Source organism: Drosophila melanogaster, chromosome 3R (assembly GCF_000001215.4).
Source record: "Drosophila melanogaster chromosome 3R".
Classification (NCBI taxonomy): domain Eukaryota; kingdom Metazoa; phylum Arthropoda; class Insecta; order Diptera; family Drosophilidae; genus Drosophila; species Drosophila melanogaster.
In genome coordinates, this window is record NT_033777.3 from 4,777,497 (window position 1) to 4,799,278 (window position 21,782).

General features: G+C 46.1%; 3 protein-coding genes across 13 annotated transcripts in view, besides 3 other annotated features; all 3 read right to left on the reverse strand.

Moving 5' to 3' along the window:
• On the reverse strand, positions 1-2,806 carry CG14655 (uncharacterized protein). The gene is made up of 3 exons (NM_141237.2): positions 2,123-2,806; positions 1,014-1,623; positions 1-843 (listed from the first exon to the last, which is right to left on the reverse strand). The coding sequence occupies exons 1-3, from the start codon at positions 2,576-2,578 to the stop codon at positions 332-334; spliced, it is 1,578 nt and encodes a 525-aa protein (NP_649494.1). The 5' UTR covers positions 2,579-2,806; the 3' UTR covers positions 1-331.
• An 817-nt stretch (positions 2,807-3,623) lies between these two features.
• Ccdc39 (Coiled-coil domain containing protein 39) lies at positions 3,624-7,226 on the reverse strand. The gene is made up of 4 exons (NM_141238.2): positions 6,937-7,226; positions 6,731-6,878; positions 4,791-6,599; positions 3,624-4,469 (listed from the first exon to the last, which is right to left on the reverse strand). Exons 1-4 carry the CDS (start codon positions 7,186-7,188, stop codon positions 3,775-3,777), a joined length of 2,904 nt encoding a protein of 967 aa, NP_649495.1. The 5' UTR covers positions 7,189-7,226; the 3' UTR covers positions 3,624-3,774.
• Positions 4,573-4,670: a mobile genetic element.
• Positions 7,227-8,008: 782 nt separating the features above from the next.
• Positions 8,009-8,124: a mobile genetic element.
• Positions 8,125-8,581: 457 nt separating this feature from the next.
• Positions 8,582-8,650: a mobile genetic element.
• A 137-nt stretch (positions 8,651-8,787) lies between these two features.
• The window catches only part of ctrip (circadian trip), a 25,813-nt gene continuing 12,818 nt past the window's right edge, over positions 8,788-21,782 (reverse strand). For 2 of the 11 annotated variants that reach the window (NM_001202241.2, NM_141239.5), the window contains exons 4-12: positions 18,993-20,201; positions 18,241-18,327; positions 15,722-17,568; positions 14,462-15,566; positions 13,380-14,368; positions 11,437-13,272; positions 11,185-11,373; positions 10,878-11,079; positions 9,549-10,791 (exon numbers count right to left, since the gene is read on the reverse strand). In NM_001202241.2, the coding sequence (NP_001189170.1) occupies positions 10,331-10,791; positions 10,878-11,079; positions 11,185-11,373; positions 11,437-13,272; positions 13,380-14,368; positions 14,462-15,566; positions 15,722-17,568; positions 18,241-18,327; positions 18,993-20,201 (7,925 nt within the window). In that variant the 3' untranslated portion in view covers positions 9,549-10,330. Of the gene's footprint in view, positions 10,792-10,877; positions 11,080-11,184; positions 11,374-11,436; positions 13,273-13,379; positions 14,369-14,461; positions 15,567-15,721; positions 17,569-18,240; positions 18,328-18,992; positions 20,202-21,782 lie in introns of all 11 variants that reach the window. The other 9 variants (NM_001202247.2, NM_001202242.2, NM_001202246.3 and 6 more) reach the window with 8 other exon arrangements.

Below are 21,782 nucleotides of genomic sequence, written 5' to 3' on the forward strand. Positions count from 1 at the left end.
GAAAACTGAACTAACTCGATTTAATATCATTTTCGCCTCAACTCAGCGCTCGGGTTCGTTGCCCAGAATAGTTTTAAATAAAATCGGCAGTTTAACATAATTTATATTAGATGTTGTTGTTGTATTGCAAACAAGTCGGGTCCTAGTCGATTTACACTTGGCTGAGATAAAACAACTAAGATTCAAATAATATCCTCATAAGAAGATGTAATTAAGACGTTTTTCTTAGGGGGTGCTTAGGAATTGATTAGATCGCCTTTGGGGAAGTGCAAACAATGTAAAATGATATAAAAGGGTATAAATTAAGTGGATATATGCATCTTCGTTCCAACTACGTGGCGTCCATCAAAAAGCGCTGGAAGACTTCGCCATCGGAACTAGGTAGCTCTGTTTGTTGCGGTGAGTAGATTCTCAAGTTCTGGAGTTGCTGCAGCGGAGAGCCATTCCCGCTGAAGTGTACCACCGCAACCGGCTGTAGGGATATGAGCTGTCCCTCCTCCCGCGGCTCCACACCACAGATGCCCAGCTTTTGGCACTGCTCAACGACAATGTCGTCGATTGACTGCGAAAGCAGTGCCTCCTGCTCAGGATCCACAATGGAGCTGCTGTTGATGGCAGCTATTTCGGCGCTCGCTGGTGAAGGCTGAGTATGCGAGTCGTTGCCCTCCAGGAACGCCTTTATCAGCTGCTCCGGTGTCTGGGCCTCCTCGGTGGGACATCGATGGGTCCTTTGACTGACCTTGTACCTGAACGTCTTTTGGCAGAGCTCGCACTTGTAGGGCATCACTCCCGTGTGGATGCGCGTGTGGACAAGGAAAGAGACTCGCTGCCGGAAACACTTGCCTGTGGACGAGTCCGAAATACGAAAAGGTTAGACATGGAGTGACCCGGAAAAGAAGGTATACCTCTCCTTCATTTAAAGTAAATAGGGCAAATCGCAATGGAGTATGCTCATTTATAAGCTGGCTAACAAAATAAGGGGCGGCTAATTAAGGGGTTTGATCGATACTCACCGCAGACTTCGCACTTGAAGGGCTTTTCGCCGCTGTGAATCCTCTGGTGGTTATGCAGCGTAGACAGTTCCTTGAAGGCGCGTCCACAAACCCCGCAGACATGGGGCTTTACCTCGCTGTGGTAGAGCAAATGCTTGTGGTACGACTGCTGGAAGGTGAAGGTCCTGGCGCAGATCTCGCATGTGTACGGCATCTCGCCGGTGTGGAGCCGCTTGTGCTTCTTCAGAAAGTACTTGGTGGTGAAGGACTTGCTGCACACATCGCACTCCCACAGCTTCGGGGTGGCCGTGCCCGACTCCGGCGAACTGGGGGACTGCTGGAGCATGCTCAGCGCCCCACTCAGCGCGTATGGCTGGGATGCGGTGCACGTGGAGTTATTTCCGTTGCCAAGGGCTCCAGGCTCTGTGTGTCGAATGCGATCGCAAATGCTCAGCTTGGGCGTGGCAGTAACTGCACTGGTGGTAGAAGCGGGTGTAGGACTGGGATTAGGATTTGGATTGGGATTGGAGCAGGGCACGCCCATCATGTGCACTACTTTCAGGTGGATTCGAAGGGAGCCCTTCATTCGGAACGTCTTGGAGCAGAGATGGCACTTGTAGGGCTCCTGGTCCTGTATAAAGCAATAATCGGAATTTCACTTATATTTATCAATTCATCAATATGCCCTCATGGCCAAATATTCCATTACATTACCGTCTGTCTCTCAGTTTCAAATTTATGCACAAAAATCATTCACTTTCATTCACTATATCACAAAGTTGCCATGGTTTTAAATTGATCAAAAACAAATTAATATCTATCATATATATACATAGTCATATGAACAGTTGAAAAATTAATTGAAAATAATGGGAACGATATACGTACATACATCAGTTGTTTTTAAAATATAAGGGTATATAGATTTCTTTCTTGTTGTTGTTGATTTTAATTACGTCAAACTTTTGTTTCAGATTCAATGTAAATGGTCTAGCTTTTTAAGTATGATTTTTTTTTGCTGCCAGTGAGCATAGAAAAAAAAAATCAAAATCGATATAAGAATATGCGAAAGTGCATTACGAAACTCTTTAGATAATAGCACTTAATATATGTACATAGCCAATAGTTACCGGTTCCTTCTGTTGGGGTTCCTTTTGCTTGGGTTCTCCCTCCGCATTTTCGTGGACTAAGCGGACGTGCATGTCCCTCAGCTCGGTATTCCGGAAACTGAACTCGCAAATGTCGCAGTGGGCGGGCGGGGTGGTCCGCACAGGCGGTGGGGTTGGGACGACGGGCTTGGACCTGGTTCGCTTGGCCCTCCGTTTGGGAGGAGCTGCGGCAAGGAAGCCCCGGGACGAGGCGGGTTGGCCATTCGCTGGACTCTCGTTTCCCTCCTGAGCCATCAGACTTGTGTGCGAGAACAGGTGGATGGTGAGCTTGTCCAGCCCCAGGAAGAGCTCCTTGCAGTTGGCAAAGGGACAGGCCAGTGGGCCGTTGGCCGCCTTGATCAGCCTCTGCTGCAGTGCGTCAATACTGCCGAAACTGGGCACCGCGCAGAGCGGACACAGCACCGAGGTGGAACACATTTCGCCAGTGCACTCAATCGAATCTTATGCAAATGCTTCACCTCCTATTGGGATTATCCTCCTGTTCGGTCTGTGATCATCTATTCAGGAGTCCATTCCCAGACTGCCTAGTCTTTCTGCTTTCAAAATTTTCTAAAAATATCAGCAAGTGAAGATTTTTGAAAACTTTGGGCCCAGCAATCTGACTTCTCGGCACCGATGCCAGCTAACGAAATAATGAAAAATAATGAAATGCCCGGCGCGGATCGTCGAATCGTCAAGAAGACTTTCGGAAACACTCGCAGCACCGAAATCCCATCTCTCGAACAAGGCAGTCTCTTTTCTCCGTGTCTCTGGGTAGCTCATTTCGAAATATAGCTCTGAGCACGGCTATATACTATATGTATGTAGAATTATTTCTGGCCGATATATGTTGCACTGGCGGCCATATAGCCTTCGTTCTAGTCTTTGTAACGCACGATGCGCAGGAGCAATTCGCTGAGATGACCACATGCGATTTGCGGGACTTATCTAGAGATCTATCATTATCGCCAGATTGGTTTAATAATTGGCTTTTCCGCCAATATCCAATTGGAATATGGTTGGTTACTGCAATTGTCGCTCCATTTTTTAAGCACTCCATAAAAAGTAAACACATTAATATGTACTCTTATTGGAGATTTCTTCTTTCGATTTTAGTTTCGGACCAGTGAAAATCATTCGTTTCATTTTCGTAAATAAGAACTGAGAAAATATTATTATTATATATATTTCTTTATTAGGAAAATACGAAGATTGAGTATTTCAGATTGAATTAGCATATCCGTCTAAATCTTAATGCTGTAATGAGCTTACTTGAGATCTGATCAAAACCAATACAAAACCCACACCAAAGGTGGTAGCTAATATACATATTTTGTGTAATACTTTTGTAGAGTATTTACTATTCAGCGATTTAAACAAGCAATCGCCTAGACACACACATTTGTCCGCCTATGTGTATGTGCACCGAGCTATACCCCCACTGAATCGCTGTGTGCTATTTTTATGGCCGCGATGCTCTCTTGTTTTGACCCGCTTGGGCAACGCATTTTATTCGCTGTTTCGTTTAGATGGTCAATTTGTAAACACTGCGATGCCAACACGTGAAGATACGAGCATACGGGTTGAGATCATCGGATATCGAACGGAATAATAAATAAATATATTTTAGACTATTATTTTTTCTTCGGCAAGGGCAACTCAAGCGATATGATGCTCAGTCCGGAGTGGGAGGTTGTGGAGGATGTGTCATCCTTAAGGGAGCTCATGTCGGAGACGGAGGACCGGGCACTAGCCCCGTCGCAGGAGAACTTCTTGCCCTTAACATTGAGGTAGGAGGCGGTGTCCTGACCCTGCGAGGACTTGCCCGAGGAGCTGCTGTTCCAGGACACGCGGCTGCACGTGCGCTTCAGGTGCATCGGCAACTTGATTCCTTTTCGCAAGAGGATTCCAATTATATCCGTGCCGCTCTCGTCGCTGTTCGCCAGATCGGTGATCATGTTCAGCGCCTTGGTGTTACGCGCCTCCAGCTCCTGTAGAGACAGATCCCGCTCGAACTGCGCCAGGTACTCCTCGCTAAAGGGCCGCGCCTTGATCTCCCGCAACTGTGTCCGGATCTCTCGATTGGCCCTGTCCAGCTTCATTCGCTGGTCATCTAGTTCGCGCTCGATCTTCTCCAGAACTGCAGAGTGCTCCGCCCGACTAGCCTTCGCCTTCTCTATTTTGGAAATCAGGTCTTCCTCCTCAGCTCGCTGGGCTGCGTGCTTCTGCTGGTAGTGCTGTGCCTTGCACCTGAGAACCTTCAGTTTTTCCAGCTCGCGGCAGTAGGCCGCCTCAAGTTCCTTCAGCTCCAGTTCGGCCCGCTCGCGATCTAGAAATTAGAAGTATGGAAAAAATCTACCAATTTAACATTGAATTACACAATTCTAAGCCACCCGGCTTGTAGACATGGCTAGAATATGACCGCTTAATGTGCTATTATAGTTACTGAAAGTCGGAACGGACGGACGGAAATGGCCAGATCGACTCAGGTATGGATCTTGATCAAGAATATCTATTCTTTATAGAGCCAGAAAACCTAATTTGTTCCTATTCAATATCTGTATCTGTGAGTGTTATTAAAATTCAAAATTAGAGCAATGTTGCTAATACTAGTAACCCTTTCCACTCTGAATGGTCATTTATAACTCACCCTTTGAGTTTTCGTCCACAGATCGGAATGTTTTTCGGTAGTTATCGTTCGATTTGTCGAACTGGCGCAGTGTGTTTTCCAGGGCGACCACTTCCTTCTCAGCCTTGAGAACCTTTTTGTTGAGGGCATCGCCCTCGTCGGCCAGCATCTGCCGTTCCTGGGCGCTCACCACCTTCAGCTGTGTGCTGGTCATGATGGAGCCGTCCTCGTTTTTGCCTAGCAATTGGGCGGTAAGTTCAAAGCGCGCCTTCATCGCCTCAATCTGCTTCTTCCGCTCCCCGAGGTCGGCTCGCAGGGTGCTTAGTTCCTCGTTAAGATGCTTCTTCTTGAGGAGGAGCACATCCTCTTGGCTGCGAAGCTCAACGGTGCGATCTTTGATGGCGCGCCGGAAGGCAAGGCGGTGCTGCTCTAGGTCGTAGGTGCCCTGCTCGCAGCCTCCGATGCCAACCTCTAGGTCGCTGCAGCGCATCTTGACCATGTTGAGGTCGACTATGAGCTCGGAATTCTCGTATCGAATCTGGCGCAGTCTCTTGACGGTGCCCTCGCAGTACACCTGGGCCTCTTTAATCTTGAACCTGACCATTTCGAGCTCCTTCTCGTCGGCGTTGTACTGGACGACCAGGTTGTTCATGTTATAGTTTAGCTTCTTATTCTGCGCCTCCGTGGTGGCGATGAGGCGTTGCAACTTTTCATACTCCTGCTCCAGAGTGTTAAGCCGGGCCATGTTTGTGGCCTCTACCTCGGGGTCATCTGCCAGACCCTTGATCTCGGCGAGACGCCGCTCCGCCTCCAAGCACTTAAAGGACAGGCTGTAATGGATCTCCGTCTGCCGCTTGAGTTCGTTATTGACCTGCTGCTGATTGCGATTGATCGCTGCCAGGTTGGAGTTGAGCGAGTCGTTCTGCACCTTCAAGACCTTCTCCTCGTCCTGCAGCTCGATGACCTGCCTCTGGGTGCGGTACAACATCTCGTTGACCTTCTCCTGCTCCTTGTCCAGGTTTCGCAGAGCCGTCTCCTCCGCCTGCATCATCTCCTCCAGAATTTGCAGCCGCTGCTCCGCATTGAGGGCCTTGTTCTGTACAGACTTCAGCCGAGCGTTAACCTTCTCCATCACCGAAGCGAAGTTCTCCAGCTCCTTGGCCTTCTCATCGCGCTTTTTCATCTGACTACGGTTATCCATGCGCTGCAGGTGAACCCGGTTCGAAAGGTTCTCCAGTTCCCGACGCAGTCCGTCGATCTCGCGCTCCTTCAGTAATGTGGCATCAATCAGGATCTGGATTTGGTTTTTCATGTCGGAGCTTTCCTCGTTGAGGGACTCGATCGCGAGCTCCACCTGGCGGTTGTTCTCGATGACCTCGGTTAGCTGGTTGTCGTACTCCTTGTAGGTCTGAGCCGTCTGCTGGGCTTTCTGGGCCAGCTCCGCACACTCTATCTCGCTGCGCTGAATGTCGTGCTCTCGCTGGGTCATCTGGTTCACGGCGCTCTTCCACGTCTCCACCATCTGGCGGCGTTCCGCGTGGGCAGACCTGTACAGACAAGCGGTTCGCTCCAGATTCTTCTCCAGCGTCATTTGCTCGTCATAGAGGAGCACCACCTGCTTGCGCCGCTTGTCGATGTCCGCCTGCAAGAGCTGACGCTTAATGTTCAGCTCCCGTGCCTTTTGCTGGTCATCGAGGTAGTACTTTTCGATTAGCTGGTAGCCCTTGTTTCCGTCTTCCATGGCCTCTGTCCACTCCACCAAGGTAGTCTTAGCCGACTTGATGCGGGAAGTCAGCTCATCTATCTCGCGCTTGCTCTGGCAAATCTTTCCTGGTCATAGGACAAACAAAAGGGAAATTGCACATGTATCATCAAATGATATATAATAGATGGTTAGTGTGCTTAATAACCAGCAAATTGGTTAGTTGCACATTTTGGTTCTTGGGGTACATTTGACTTACGCTCAGTGACTTTGACATATTCAGTGTACTCCTCCAGCTCCTTGTTATTCTTCCGCAGATCCTCCTTGATCTTGTTGCGCTCCAAGATCACAAGCTGGACGTTGTGCGCCTCCTTGATAACATCATCCTTCAGGGAGCTGTACAGTGTCTAGGTGGTACTAAGAAATGACCAACAGATCGAGCATATAGCCATATATATAGCATACCAGGTTCTGCTGAATAGTGCCCTCAATGTTGCGGGTATGTCGTTCCACCGCCATCTCGCGCTCATCCAGCGAGTTCATGTGCTGCTGCAGCTCCAGCTTCAACGCCCGCAGAGCAGTCAGTTCCTTTAGGATGGCCAAGTTCTCGGCACTCGCCATTGGAATGTCCGAGTCCACCGCCCAGCCGACGGAGGCCATCGCTTCCAGCTTGTAGTCGTTCAGCGAGGCATTCTTCATGTCGTCGGTGCGATTCATCGTGTTAGAGATTAGCCTCTCAGCTAGGCCGAACTAAATAGGAAAACTTCACACTTGCCACTAATGTTAAAGTGTAAAAACAATTCAGGGCACCCTAAGTCTCCCTTTCCGTCACAAAAAAGAACGAGCTACCCATGACAACGTCGTTTGAACGGAGTAACCATTCTAAAAATATCAATATCTGAATGCTGCTATAGAACGAAAGTCATGGTAACTAAATAAATACGCTTGTTTATGAAAATATTGCTTTGCTTTGCAAAATAAAATTCAACAAGCTGGATTTTAATGCAATACGAAACATATGCAGCTACATGGGAAACCCGTTGAAACTTGAGAAAAGAACTTTCTTCAGAATTCACAAGTTGTGATGCCATACGTGTAATAGAGCTCCTCGACTTTTAGATTACTAAGATCTAGTATCTAGTATTGCGAGGGAGATACAGATATGCAAGTATAAAGGAGACTCCTTCTGAGATTGCGCACTAACAAAAGTTTAATTTATTAAATTGAACAATTGAATTAATTAAACAACGATGCAAGAGCAAATATCACTTCGAAAGAAGCTATATACAATTTCCACTTTAGCCTTCAGATCAATTTGCCACAAGAAGCATCTGTCATTAATTTTTCTTGACTTTCCAAAGACTTGAAAAATTTGCCCACCAATTCTTGTCCACTTTAAAAATCTTAATGGGATCATAATCAATTTTATTTATATTAATTTTGAATCATGGTAACAATCTCTCAATAACTTTCCCCTATACTGTGCTGTTCAAAAAATTTACAAAATCTGACATTTTACATTATATCTTTTTATAAATCATCTGAACTTAACCCATTGTCTGTATAAATGTATATGAGACCAAGTGGTTTCTTAATTATTAAGTAGAAAAAGAAAAAAAAACATTTTTTTCTAGTTATTAATATTTTATACTACATCCAAGCAGATGAAGTTTACTTCTAAATAAAGCTCATAAATTCATATTCCCTTATTTAAAACAACTCAAACTAAAAAAGATTTCTCAAAGCCGGTAGTCATTGTTAAACAACCGTCCCCCCAACTCTACCTCTGACATCTGTATAAAATAAATTATGAATCATATCATTTCACATAGATACAAACTTGCATGTCAAAGTGACAATATTTTGAGGTTTAAAAGTATAGAAAATGAAATAAGGGATTTTAAAAGCGCGGGCATAAAGGATTAAGCGCCTTGTAGGATGACCATGCAGTCAAAAATGGACAGATCGAACTCATATATTGTTTTATATGGTAGAATACGCACGCACCCTTTTACTTATTTCAAAACTTTTAATGAACTTATTCGAGCTGCATATGGGCAAACAGACGGACGGACATGACAATCAATATCTTAATCAAGAAGGATCGGAACCTGAGATCCAGAAGTTGATACGGACAGACGGACATGTCTAAATATAACCGTCGAATGATCCTAATCAATGATAAACGAAAAGTGTTCGAAAACGATTCGTTCCAGTTAATACTTACTTTTTAACGTGTTAATTGTCATTGCACTCTACCCATAATAGCAAAAAAAGCATCACAAACTTCATTAGAGCCGCCATGACTATAATATTAATAACACGCCAGGACAAACTAAAGAAAGCATATATTTCCTTTTCATATAATCTTTTTTATTTGTTTGCTTCTTAGTTGTCTTATTTTTTTGTCGTTATCGTAGAGCAAATGTGTTTGTTAATGTAACTACATAGTTATTACTTTTATTTGATAATTTAATTCTAGCGTTTTACATTTTAGCTTGGCCAGCATCTCGCGAGATGCCAATGCTTTCAGTTAAGTATAATTATATTATTTATATATATATATATATGATTTTAAAGTTATATGTATATATACCACATGTCTGTAATCAGTTTTTCAGTACTGCAAAGATTTGTATCTAGTTTTAATGTAAGATCGATTTCGCTTCTCGGTTTAAATGTTAATCAATTTTTATTACCAGCATTCTGTTCTCTTTCGTATGCGTATGCATCAAGTACAATAGAAGTTATACAATGTTACAGTTTAAATATATATATATATATATATATATATATATATATATATATATATATATATATATAAAAGCATATATAAGCATAGATTATGTAAAGGGGATGTGTACTAAACACAAACTTCGTTTTGTCCGCTTTCCCTTAATCCATTTCTCATCCTTTAATTAAACATACACCCAATGATGGCATTTGTTTTTATTTGTTTCTTTATGTAACACAGCTTGCAAAATTTGCATTAAATTTTCTCTTAGACTTGCAAGATAGATAATTACGTTTTATATATTATTAAATCTTTATATGTAACTTTTCAGGGTGGGCGCTTTAATTTATTCAGATCATTTATTTTGGGAGTTATATGTAAAACATTATGAATTCTTTCTTTTCCATATAAGTGTTACTCCTCACCTCCAATGCTTCAGTGTTTCCCCTTCATTGTATTTTCATTCACGTTTCTTTCTAATAAGCGTTTATGCACATTGTATGCTTACAAATAATTAAACTCATAGTTAAACGCCAGAGAAATAGTTCAACATAACAAATAAAAACTTAATAAAATAATGGTTTGATTATGAATAATATGAGTTAGAATTTGCTTGAGGATAATAAGAATGGGAAAAGCAAACTAAACAAATTTAACTAGAACGAATGCAAAGCCCTAATCGACAAATATACCGCTTTGTGCGTTTATGGGTGGACAAATGGTCTTTTATTGAATAATCGATGTTTACTATTCAAATTTTTTAAAGGTAACATTTTGTGTGAGAGGTCCATCATTATTTTCTTTCTCGATGTTATCCGTGTTTCCGTTTAACTTTTTTGCAAAACTTGGTAATAAAAAATATATTATACTTATATATTTATATTGAAATTTAGTATGACACGCGCTTGCCAAAATGAAAAATTTAAGGAGCTTGGGAAAACGCGCGCGGCGAAACTAACGATCGAAAGAAAAAATGCAAATAGGACCCCCATCCAATTAATCCATCCGGAATATACCCTCCTTAATATATTCCATGTAGTATTTTTGTAGTTTCCGATTTGTGTTGCTGTAAATCTGGTTGTTTGTGGAAAGCGGGGTTCGGTTGGGTTTTGGTTTGTTGCTTGCTTATGAGAGGTGGAAAGACATGCTGCCTTCGTTAGCAGCCACTTTCAGCTTCTGCCTCATCACCTCGCGACTAGAGTAGTCGGGCAACTTTAGATAGTTGACACAGGTCATCACAGATGGTAAGTAATCGTTAGGGTTTTGGTTCTCATCCAACGTCTTGCGTACAATAGTCAGTGGTGGCGTAAGGGCCTTGAATCCTCCAGTCGGAAGGCGTGGTGATCCAGTCACAAACTGTAAGAAGGCGCGCTGTTCGTCGCGGTTGTAAGAGGCCAGGATCTCATACAGATATTGGATAGCTTGCGAGTCCTGGTGGAATCCATGATCAGTGCGGCAGCTCTCCTGCAGCATCTTGATTTCCCATCGCGAATGCTGCTGCTCGCTGCCCGATCCACAGAAAACGCACTCCAACTCCTCTGGATAGAACATTCGCAACCGTTGGATTGGAAAAACGGAATCAAAACCTACGCGTGGTAAAGGCAAACATTTTTTCAGTAAAGTTCCAGGAAATTAGTGAAAGAGCTCTTTAGTGTGTTGAACCTTGACTTACCTTCACGCAAAGCCTCAAACTGTTTCTGGACACCCTCGATAAGGAACCAGTATGTGACCAGGGAGATGTACTGGTGAAGGTTGTGCACAGTGACAGGTGTATCGCGACCGCCCCGACACAACTCTATATTGGCATGTCCGGGCAATACAAAGTCCAAGCCTAGGTCAGCAATGGGACAGCCATCCAAGTCTAGCTGTTCAATCTGAAAAAAATAAGTACATTTATGAAATGTATAAAATACTAATCAAAAAAGGACAAAAATGATTTTAAAATACTTAATTTGTTACTTGGTAAAAGCGTAACTTACCTTTTCAGTCTTTTCCATGGCATCGATGTTTGGATCGGATAGAATGTACTCCCGCTGGCGAACCAAGTCTTGGAGTCGCACTAGAGTGTTTTGGACCTCCGGGGCCACACGCATCAGATCGGCCAGGCCGATTGAATGCTCTTCGCTGACTAACCAGCGATAGAATGGCAAAGAAAATGGCAAATCCAACTAAAACAAAACAGAAAAGTCAATACAAAGGAATTCAAAAATATTTTTGCAAAATTATCTTACCATGCGACTGTCCATCACCGCCTTTGCCATGAACTTTCCCAAGAATTTGAATTTGGCCTTGGCCTTAGTCATCTGCGGAAGCTTCGAAGATTTACCCAGAGGCAAAGGGAACAGGCCATGCACCGCATGCACATAACTCGTCGTGGTTGTAGTCGTGATAATGCTTGAGTTATTCGTAGTGGTATTATGCTGTACAACCGTTGTTGCGGTAGTGGTGCTGCTGGGATTATCAATCGCTGCTGGGTTAGCAGAGTTTGTATCACTAAATTGCTGTGCTATAACCATATTTAAAGCATTCTCATTGGCGCCGGCGCTAGAGGAGCTGTGCTCCACCGGCTGTTGGCCAGCTCCGCTACGCAAGACGTGCGAACGACTGCTAGAGCGTGTGGGCGGATGCTGGTGTTGTTGTGCGGTTGTTGTTGTAGTGGTGGTGCTGCTGCTCACAAGCGACGCTCCTGCTACTGCTGGAGTGTTCTGGTCCGTGGTGGTTGCCTCAAGAGCATCCTCGATGTGCAGCACAGCGCTGTTGGCCTTGACTACGTCTACAATGGTCACAGAGTTCTGTTTGTAGCTATCACTGCCATTCCATAGGCCAAGGTCGGTACGCTGCAGCTCAGCAGAAACCAAAGCGTAGAATTCCAATGTAGGTCCCAGACCCGTTCCGACCTCATTCTCGTACTGAATTTCCAGCAGTGCCTTCGAGTGCCCAAAGTCCTGTAGGATGTGCTCTGCCTGTTTGAGTATCTCTGTCCGGGAAATCGCTCGCTTGCGGCGATCAAGGCGAGGAGCCACGCGCTCTGAAGACTCCGCTGCATTAAGATCGGGGGTAGTGTCCAACAGACGCTGCAAAGCGCGATCCCGATCAAAGCTGGTTGCGTAGAAAAGCAGGTGACGAGTCTCGAATGGGAAGAGGAAGGGACAGGCCATGCCTATCTGGGGAAGCCACTGTGGTAGATTGCCTGTCATGATGACAAGCGGATCCTGCAGCTGACGATTCGCCTTGGCCATAATCTTAGGATGTATAAAGTCTGACTGGGGAATAATGTTTTGGCGCACCACACAACCGTAGAGATGGTCCCAGTGACGATTTAGAGCATGAATAACTCGCAGCATACACAGTGCATCCAATGAGGCGTCTTGTACGGTCACAACATCAGCTGGAAGAGAGCTGCTAAGGAAAGGCTTTAGAGCTGAAATCACTACAGGAGCTATTCCTTCGTGCCATAGCTCAGTCTTCTTGCGCATGAACTTGCTGCTAGATTTGTGAGCCTTCTTTGTTAACGACCCGCCACCGCTTGCCACTCCAGAAGATGAGGAGCACGAAGAGGTAGCGTTTACACAGCTGGATGCGGAGCTTGAAGAGCTCTGCTGTTTTTGCACGCCACTGCTACACGAACTGCTGCTGGATGCTGCTCCCGCAGCCGCTCCCGAAGTCACTTCCTCCTCTACAGGACGATAGTGAATAGTATGCTGCTGCACCCATATACTAGCGTTTCCTAAAAGAGTCTCCGACTCGTTGTCCGTCTCAGGTTGTTCACTGACCAGTGGCGAGAACTGCTTGACCGCCTGATAAACCGTCATGTTATAGGGCAGCACGTGATCCCCAATCGTAAACTGCAACTTGTGTCTAAAGCTCGCCTGGGACAACACCACTGCCGCCACATTGTCATCCATATCCTCTTCACTGTCGTCGTCGGAGTCTGCACGAATGCCACCATAGCCGCGCACCACCAGGTAACGCTCGATGGCCTGGACCATGGCCAAGGGGTCGATCTTTACAGTTCCGCCCTTCCACTGACGTAGGTTATTGCACTGCGGATGGCGTTGCAGGTTGCACTAAGGAAAAAATTCAGTTGAATTCAACAAGTGGAAAATTGCATCATTTTGTTTTCAAATTTCCTTGCAAAGAAAAATGTAATTACTTTCAATTTCCTTCTACTTACCTTAAGCTGATGGGTGTTGAAGAAACGCAGAGCACTCTGATTGGACCTTCCACCAGGACCGGCAGGAAAGTCGTGTACCTTAACAGGAAACTGTTCTAGTTGCGTGACACAACCATTTAGCTTGGCCACAAAGGCTCCGAAGGCTATCGGCTCGATAGTTGGCATCTGGCCGACGTTTTGCAGCAGAGGCTCTAATGGAAGGCCAGCGAATACGTGCATAAAGCTGCGCAGACGTGCATCGCGCTCAACCAGTCCAGTCTCGCTAGTCATATAGTTGAGCATGGCTTTGATCAGGCCCGAATGATTTACCTCAAAGGGAGAGATGTCACTCTCCAAAAGAATGGTCTTTAGCTCGAGGAGAGCATCTAAACAGTCGTGGTAGCTCCCGTTAAGCTTAAACAGAATGCTGGACAAACGCTCTAGGACATTGGTACTGCCCGCTGTGGACAATGGAGTATTGCCCGTCGACGATAATCCCACTCCACTACTCCCGCTCTGAGTGGCACCACTCTCGGATGCCGCCTTGCTCCTTTTGGCCTCCTGCTCAGTGTAACGCTTTACAAAATCCACAGCCTGTTCGCGGACCCACTGACGCGCCCTCTCTCTGTTGGCCGCCGCTAGGAGATTGGCGTGGGAAATGCTCTTACTTATACTCGCCGCAACGGCTGCAGCGTTCAGTCCTCCGGCTCCACTACCAGCGCCATGTTGGCTCACCGTGTATGCTAAACCAGCTCCGGAGCCGGAACCTGTTGAGTTCGAGTTGCCGGAATCTTTAGAAAGACCATGATGCTGCTGCTGGGACTGCTGGTGGTGATGGTGATGATTTTGATGAGTTTGACGGCCCCAGCGAGCTGGATTAAGCGATGCCAAGAACGAAGATTTGCTCGATCCGGCATTGGACGAGTTTCCGGCGTTAAACCGGGACTTGGAGCTTCCAGAGCCACCTCCCGAATTTGGCGTACTCCTGCCACCGTTCCCGCTACCAAGACCTGAAATAGCAAAAGAATGGGTTAGACAAAAAGCTATTTACATACGACCCATATATCCTACAAAGTTAGACGATCATTGGAAAATATACTTACTTGTAGCACGGCTAAGAAGTTCATGCATAGCTGAGCCGGATGAAGAAGGAGGCGCTCCCCCTGGTCCAGATCCCGCTGGTGCGACTGCTGCATCTTCTTGTCTAGATTTTGCCCTGCCACCGCTTTGCGATTTACGCTTCGGAGGCGCTTTTCGCTTTAGCATGTCTGTCATCTTGTGCTGCAGTGCAGAGGCCGAGGACGAAGAGGACGAAGACGAAGACGACGAGGCAGCGCCACTGCTGGTGGAGGCCAGCACTAAGTGTGCAGGCTGTTGATGATGTGGCTGGTAGATCACCTGAGGCACCTGCTGCCCTTGTTGCTGAACTCCTGATGGTAACAGTTCCTGCTGCGGTGGTGGTGCTGGAACGGCCGGCTGCTGAAAGTGGACGTACTGGCGTGGATCTCCCTGTTGGGTCACAAAGTAGGCAGCGGGTGCTCCGGAGGAAGAAGACGGTGCCGAGCTGCTGTAATTATAACCACCAGCTGTGGTAGATGAGCTTGTGGCGTCCAACGCTCCAGAAGGAGTTCCTTTGGCGCTGGCTGTTAGGGCGTTCATGGCATGTGAGAAGCTCTTCACACTGTACGATTGATGCTTGCTACTGCTGGGAGTCGTGGAAGCACTCGACAAACCCGGAGCACTATCCATGAAAAATGGATTTACTTGCAGGCTGTTGGCGGAGGCAGGAGCCGATTGTGATCCGCCTGCATTTGCGGTGGGCGTTGCTGTTGCGCTAAGCGGTTTCGGCGAGGGATTCGCGCATATCGGATTATTTGGATCAGTGAGCTGAGTAAACTGGTAGATCACTCCCTCACGACGAAAGTGCGTGCCAAAGACATCGGGAAGTTGGCGCATTAAGATCTCAGCCATTTGAAGAGCTCCCACAACGATGCGCAAATCATTGCTTCCTAGCATGCCAGCAATGTGGCTAGAGACGAGCTGATACTTCAGCACCTGACGCAACAACTCCGGCGTGGCATAGTACACCATCCGCAGAAGGGCGCGCAGGCATTTGTAACGCACATTTGGTCCGGCAGAAGAGCTGTATACTTCGTACAGTACGTTAAAGATGTGTTTTATAAAGTCCGCAGCCAGACCCCGCTCCTCCTGGAAATGCATAAGATCTAAACGTTAGAATGAACTCAATTTTTAGTTGTTTACGAATGTCGTCGAAAATATTTCATAAAAAAAACGTTATAATTAGGCAAATTATTTAATTTAAGAGTGTAACGTGTGAATAAACAAAACATTTTATTTCTTACCTTAAGGCATGCGATTCTAGCATCCAGAGATGGACGGCGCTTTACTTGATTGAGGTTGACACTATTGCCTGGTGGATTATTATTATTATTGTTATTGTTGTTGGAGGACGCTGCCGCTGCTGCAGCGGACGTGGAAGCTCCTCCCGCGGCCGCCGATCCAGCCGATGTTGTAGTCAAGTCCTGGCCCGCAGACATGGGAGCCACATAGTTATGGTTAAGACGACGTTGAACGGGTCGTGTAGTGCCCGTGTCCTCATTTATCTGCTGCATGGCATGAAAATCGACAGTGTAGGTGCGTCCAAAGGTGCTTAGGCTTATCTCGTCCTCGCTGCTCTGGTTGGCGGCCTCGATCAGGCGCGAATCAATTGTAGAATAGTTGTGCCAGGAGCCGCGATCATCGCGCCACTGCCAATGCACCTGGTCCTGGGTATTAAGCGTTGGTCTGTCCAGCAGTGAGTCCACAGCAAAGATTCCATCCAAAGGTAGGCGCGGCATTAACTCCCCAATGAGGCAGGTAAGTTCGTACAGCTCTGAAGGCGAGCGTGAGATCAGCTCCACGTGGGTAGCACTGGCAGCAGCCGGCTCTGCATTTCCGGTGAGCAAATAAAGCAGGGTGGCCGCTATATCGTTCCTTAGTAAAGAAATTGCCAAGTCTGGACAGCTGCAACACATTAGACTTAGCATCCGAACGACGGCTGTGAAGGTTCCTGTATTCAGGATGGCTGGTGTTACCAGCAGTAATTGCTGGCAGTTCTTCAACAGGTCCGGACTAGCGATTTGCTGCAAGCGCTGACCGTCGTGCTGGAAACTCTCTACTAGACGACAGAATGCAGAACAAACGCTTTCAATGCATTTTTTATCTTGCTGGGAGAGCAAGCGAGCTAGTAGAGGCAAGCTTTCCGCCACAAAGTGGAATTCCTCCGGATGCATGTTTAGGCAGCAATTAGCCGCAATCGCCAATGCTGCCCGCTGAGCCACAATCGAAAAGAAGTCCAAATAGGTGAGGCAGGCCGAAATTCCGTTTGCCTGCAGGATGGCCTTGTTGTGACGCCGTGACAGAATCTCCAAGGCCGATAAACTTTGCTCAGCCACATCCATGCATTGGATGACCTGAAGTTTCTCTAGAAAGACTGGAACCGCCTCCACCACGGTGCCTGACGAGCGGGGCAAAGCTTCTAGCATGTATGCCAATGCCCTACATGCATTGTTCATTATATCAAAGTTGTGCTCCATACGAAGGAGTTGTATTAGAGCAGGTACCACTTGCTTGATTGGAAAACCGGCTAGGGTGTCCTCATTGCCCATCACGAGCATCTGGCACATTTCAATGGCAGCCTGCAGCTGCTGGGATTCGTCGTGGGATTGTAATCCTTGCAGAAGTTGATTGGCCTTGGAACTGCTGCTGTTACCAATGGTTCGGTGGAGAATATGTGTCACCCTTGGGCCAAGGGCACCGAATAAATGGGGCGGCAGTCCTCGGGCTTCGAGCAAAGCCTGTAGTCGACCGACCTCACTGTCATCGCTTTCCGAATCAACGGCTGCAGCTGCCCCCGATCCACTACCATGCTGAGTGCCACTGGTCGTCCCGGTACTCGTGGGTCCTCCGCCAGGAGCCGACCCCGATCCTGTTGCAGTCACATTGTTGCTGTTGCTGCTGGCTGCTTGGCCGGCACTGCTGTTGCTGCTGCTCGACGCGCCCACGGCGCTGGTGTTTCCTACGGATGAAGCCGATGCTCCAGTAGCTGGCGTTGCGCCTCCCGCTGATCCTCCTCCGTCGGATCCTCCCCCGACGTCACGAGCGGCGCTCAAAGCGGCCGCTACAATGCTTAGATTTGCAGAGTTTGCACCTAGAGCAGCATCACGAAGAAAGTCACAAAACTCGTCATCAATATAATAATCTGGCATAGCTTATGAAAACAATTGGTTCAGCGATTGAATGATTAAGGAAAAACATAGAAACAAATAGTCAAAAAGAAAAGCAGATTTGACACTAAAAGCTTAGACAAATTAAAAAATATTCGGAAAGTTAACAAAAATTGTATGGTAATACTAAAGTAGAAACGGACATACGGACTTTGTTATATCGACTCGGATGGTGATAATGATCAATATATATATAAACATTAATATAAAAACTTTATATGTCTTCATTACTGCGTTTGCTAGCTTCTGATACTATTGTTAAGGGTTATTGACGATAAATTTTTAAATGTTAAAGTCAAAACTAAAAATAAATAATAAATAATTTTAAAGTACACATGTAATAAAGAAATAAATCAAAACTAAAACAGCAAATCTAAGAAGTAAAATAAAAGGTCTAGGTTTGAATAAGGACAAGTTTTGGGCAAAAGATCAAAAATTGAGTGCTGCCACCTGAGATGCCTTTGGATGGTGAACGCAGGAGTGTTTGGCGCGGGGTGAAATAAAATCAATGCAAATCAAAAGCGTAATATGTATGTGGACAGGCTGGAATTGGTGCGAGTATGTACATATACTGATCGATTGGGTTTTACGTTTACCTGGCGTTATTTGCTGTCCACCTGCATGCGGCGGTCCACTTGGCGGTTGTTGTGCCATCAAACTATATGTTAAAGCATCCGAAGCTGCTAATCAGACAAAGAGACGGAGACGAAGACGAAGGCAGAGATCGGGAGGTAGAGAAAACAGAGCAAAACAATGTTAAGTTTACTATTATTTTGTTTCAGTTCGGTTCAGTTATGGAAATTATTCGGCAGACACCGCGAGCAAAGCAACGCAGGAATGAGCGAGCGAGGGACGAAGAAAGATGTAAGGGAGGTTGGAGTATTTTGGACAGTGTGGTTTTTTTTTCAGTGCAGTATGGGTTATATTATCACCTAGACTACGGCCAGCACCAATAATAAAGAGTGGATCCAATTGCCAAGAATTTGTACAGTGAACTCACGATCAGGGTCGTTTTGAGTTCCACATAAAAAGATTTCGGGTTACTGTTTTGCAAATCACATTAGAATTTGTTCCTGCCCTAGACGGGGACAATCACAAAAGACCAACGTCTTAAGCGGACCACAATTAACCCTATTCCTATAGAGCGTGTGTGTGCTGTCAATTCCTTTAAGGCCAGAAGCGCCAAACTATCTCCTATTTAAACAAGAACCTCGCGAAAATCTACAAGTTCTCCTCTGATTTTAGCCTTATTATGGAAAATGATTGAGGAGACCCTGGATTTTGATTTGCTTGCGGTCTCTTGTCCTTTCATCCTTATTTTGCTCTTCCTCTTCCTTCATCTTCTTACCACTGCTATGCGTCACTTTGGGGCCCTGATGTATTTGCTGCGCTGGTTGCTGTTGCTGCTGGGGTTGATTGCTGCGATAGCTGAACAAGAATCCTGGCTGCACGAGAGTGGCACGCTGCTGTTGCTGATGCTGCTGCTGCTGATGCTGCTGCTGCTGTTGCTGATGCTGCTGCTGCTGATGCTGATGATGTAAAGCCAGTTGCTGCTGTTGCTGCTGCTGCTGTTGCAACTGTTGCTGATGACGCACGGCAACTACAACGGTATTGCCGCCCACCTGTTGGTATTGATAGGTACCAGGCGGTGGCAGCAATTGCTGCTGTACAGCAGCAGCAGCGGAGCTATGTTGCTGCTGCTGATGGTGCTGCTGCTGCTGTGCTGCCGCTGCCGAACTCACACAAGAACCCGTCTTGCCACGTGAACTGCGTCGCAGTGATGAGTGCTGCTGCTGTTGTGGGTTGTAGACAACCTGTTGCTGCTGCGGAGGCACAAACGTAGCCGCTGTTGTAGCTGTTGCTGGCGTGTAGCGGGTTAGCTGCGGCGGTGCCTGCTGCTGAAAGAGTGCTGGCGGTGGTCCTGCTCCTGTGGAGGTAAAATGGTGCGGTGGAGGTTGATGCAACACAGCCACTGAACTATGGTAATAGTGCGGCTGCGGTGCCTGTGCCTGCTGCACGTGTTGTTGCTGATGCTGATGTTGATGCTGATGGTGTTGCTGCTGTGCAAAGTAAGCGGCAGCAGCAGAAGCTGGGGGATAGTGGGCCGCCGCTGCTGCTGCTGCTGCCGCTGCTGTCGGTGTCACAAAGGACGACAAGTGTGCAAACTGATGTGTGGGCAACAATTGAGGTGGCTGCTGTTGTTGGTGTACTTGTTGTTGCTGATGCGACGGAGGTTGTGGCGGTTGTCGTTGTTGTTGGTGCTGTTGCGGTGTCAAGGCATGTGGTGTGGTTGTTGCGACCGTTGTGAGGTGCGGCATAATGCTGTAGTCAACAACGTTGTTGCTGGAGTTGCTGTTGCTGCTGCGCGTGGCACGCGGACCGCCGCCTCCAGCGCCTGGCGCCGCCCCCTGTCCATGGGGGGCGGCACGTTGTTGATAACCGGACGACGTTGTTGCTGTTGTTGTCGCCTTGATAGTGCTGGCTGCTGCTACCGCCGGTGTGTTGTTCTTGGTTTTTTTTGCGTTGTTGGTGGCACGTTGAGGTTGTTGTCGTTCTCCTTCAGGAGTCAAGTGTGAGTGGGATGTGTGTGTAGAGAGAATGGGTTTACGGGAGTAGAGGGAGGGGAAGAGAGAGAGAGAGAGAGAGAGAGAGAGAGAGAGTATTGGGAGACAACAGTTAACAGCTTTATTTTTTGAAAATTTTGCAATCTTTTTTGGGGGAACTTGTTATTTTCTTGCAGCTACACTACTTGAGTTAGTTAACTGGTTCTTTTTCATTGTTTAATGTAATGCAAAATATATTATTTGGAGCGCAGTGTGTGTTTTTGGCTTTCAAAGGGTAATGGCAAGGGGAAATCAGGAGAGGAGACTGAACGACCTTCTGTCGCTGACAATGATGATGTTGCTGCTGTCGCTTCTGATGATGCACTTGCTGCAGATCCCTCACACTAATCTAAGCACACGCACACACACGCACCCGTCCGTCCGTGTTCTCCGAATTCTTGATTTCTCGTGTTCTGTTGGATCTCCCCTTTGATTAATGTTTATGCTGCACTTTGTTTTTGTTGTTGCTGTTGCCGCCTCTTTTGCTGCCGATGTCTTACTCTCTCATCTCTCTGTCTCTCTTTTCTGCGCCTTTGCTGACACCACAATCCTTTTGCACCTTCATACGTCGGTTTATTGTTTTAGCACAAAAACAACAACATCATCATCATCATCAACAACATAAGCATCAGAAATTTACATAGGTATGCTTTTACTCAAAAATCATATGATAAGAAGTTTTTTATTTAATCACTTTGCTTTGGATTAAAGCGATCAATTTTAGGCTTAATTAAATTAATGGAAAATACAATTGCAACAACAACAACGTGCAAAATAAATATTTATGTTTTTGGGCATGTAAAAGGGATTATTCAATTCCGAAAAAAAAGTTCGATAGCAGTACTGTCTCTGGCCCACGTTAAATAATAGGGAGTAGAAAGAAAACACCGTTTGTTCCTAGATAATAATAAATCGGGTCTTTCGTAGCACAAATACAAAATGATTCACATATGCGTTAAAATAATAATGTGGGCGTTTCTTTGCGTTTATATATCTATATGTATAAACGTAAATCAAATGAAGCACTTTAAATGAATGACACTCTTGGATGGGTAAAAGGCAGGGCTAAATGGGAATGGCAATGGTAATGGTGTTGGCGGCAAGGTGGCCACAGGCGACAGCACAGCCGAAGTTCTGAACACTTTCCCTAAATCAAAGCTTCTTTGGACCTTAAGTTATAGTTGTAAGTTACAGACATGCAATGCAGTGAAAGAAGCAAGTAGTAGGGTACTTAACTACATTCAACTTTTAATCAGCGCATTTCCCTACACGCACATACAGTATATACGGTATATACGAATTTATTCCTGTTCCAGACGGCGCAATACACGATTTTTGACTGCGAGTCGATCGTTTGCCGCTGGCATATTTGAGTGCGTTGGCATTCCGAACAGCTCGCCTTTTATCAAAATCACAAAAACACTACAGTGGGCATTGGGAAATAGCGACAAGGCGATGGCACTTCGCAAAATGAATGCTTCGTCAATGTACATATGTAAGTATGCGCGTATTCGCCACTGATAAAGCAAGAATAC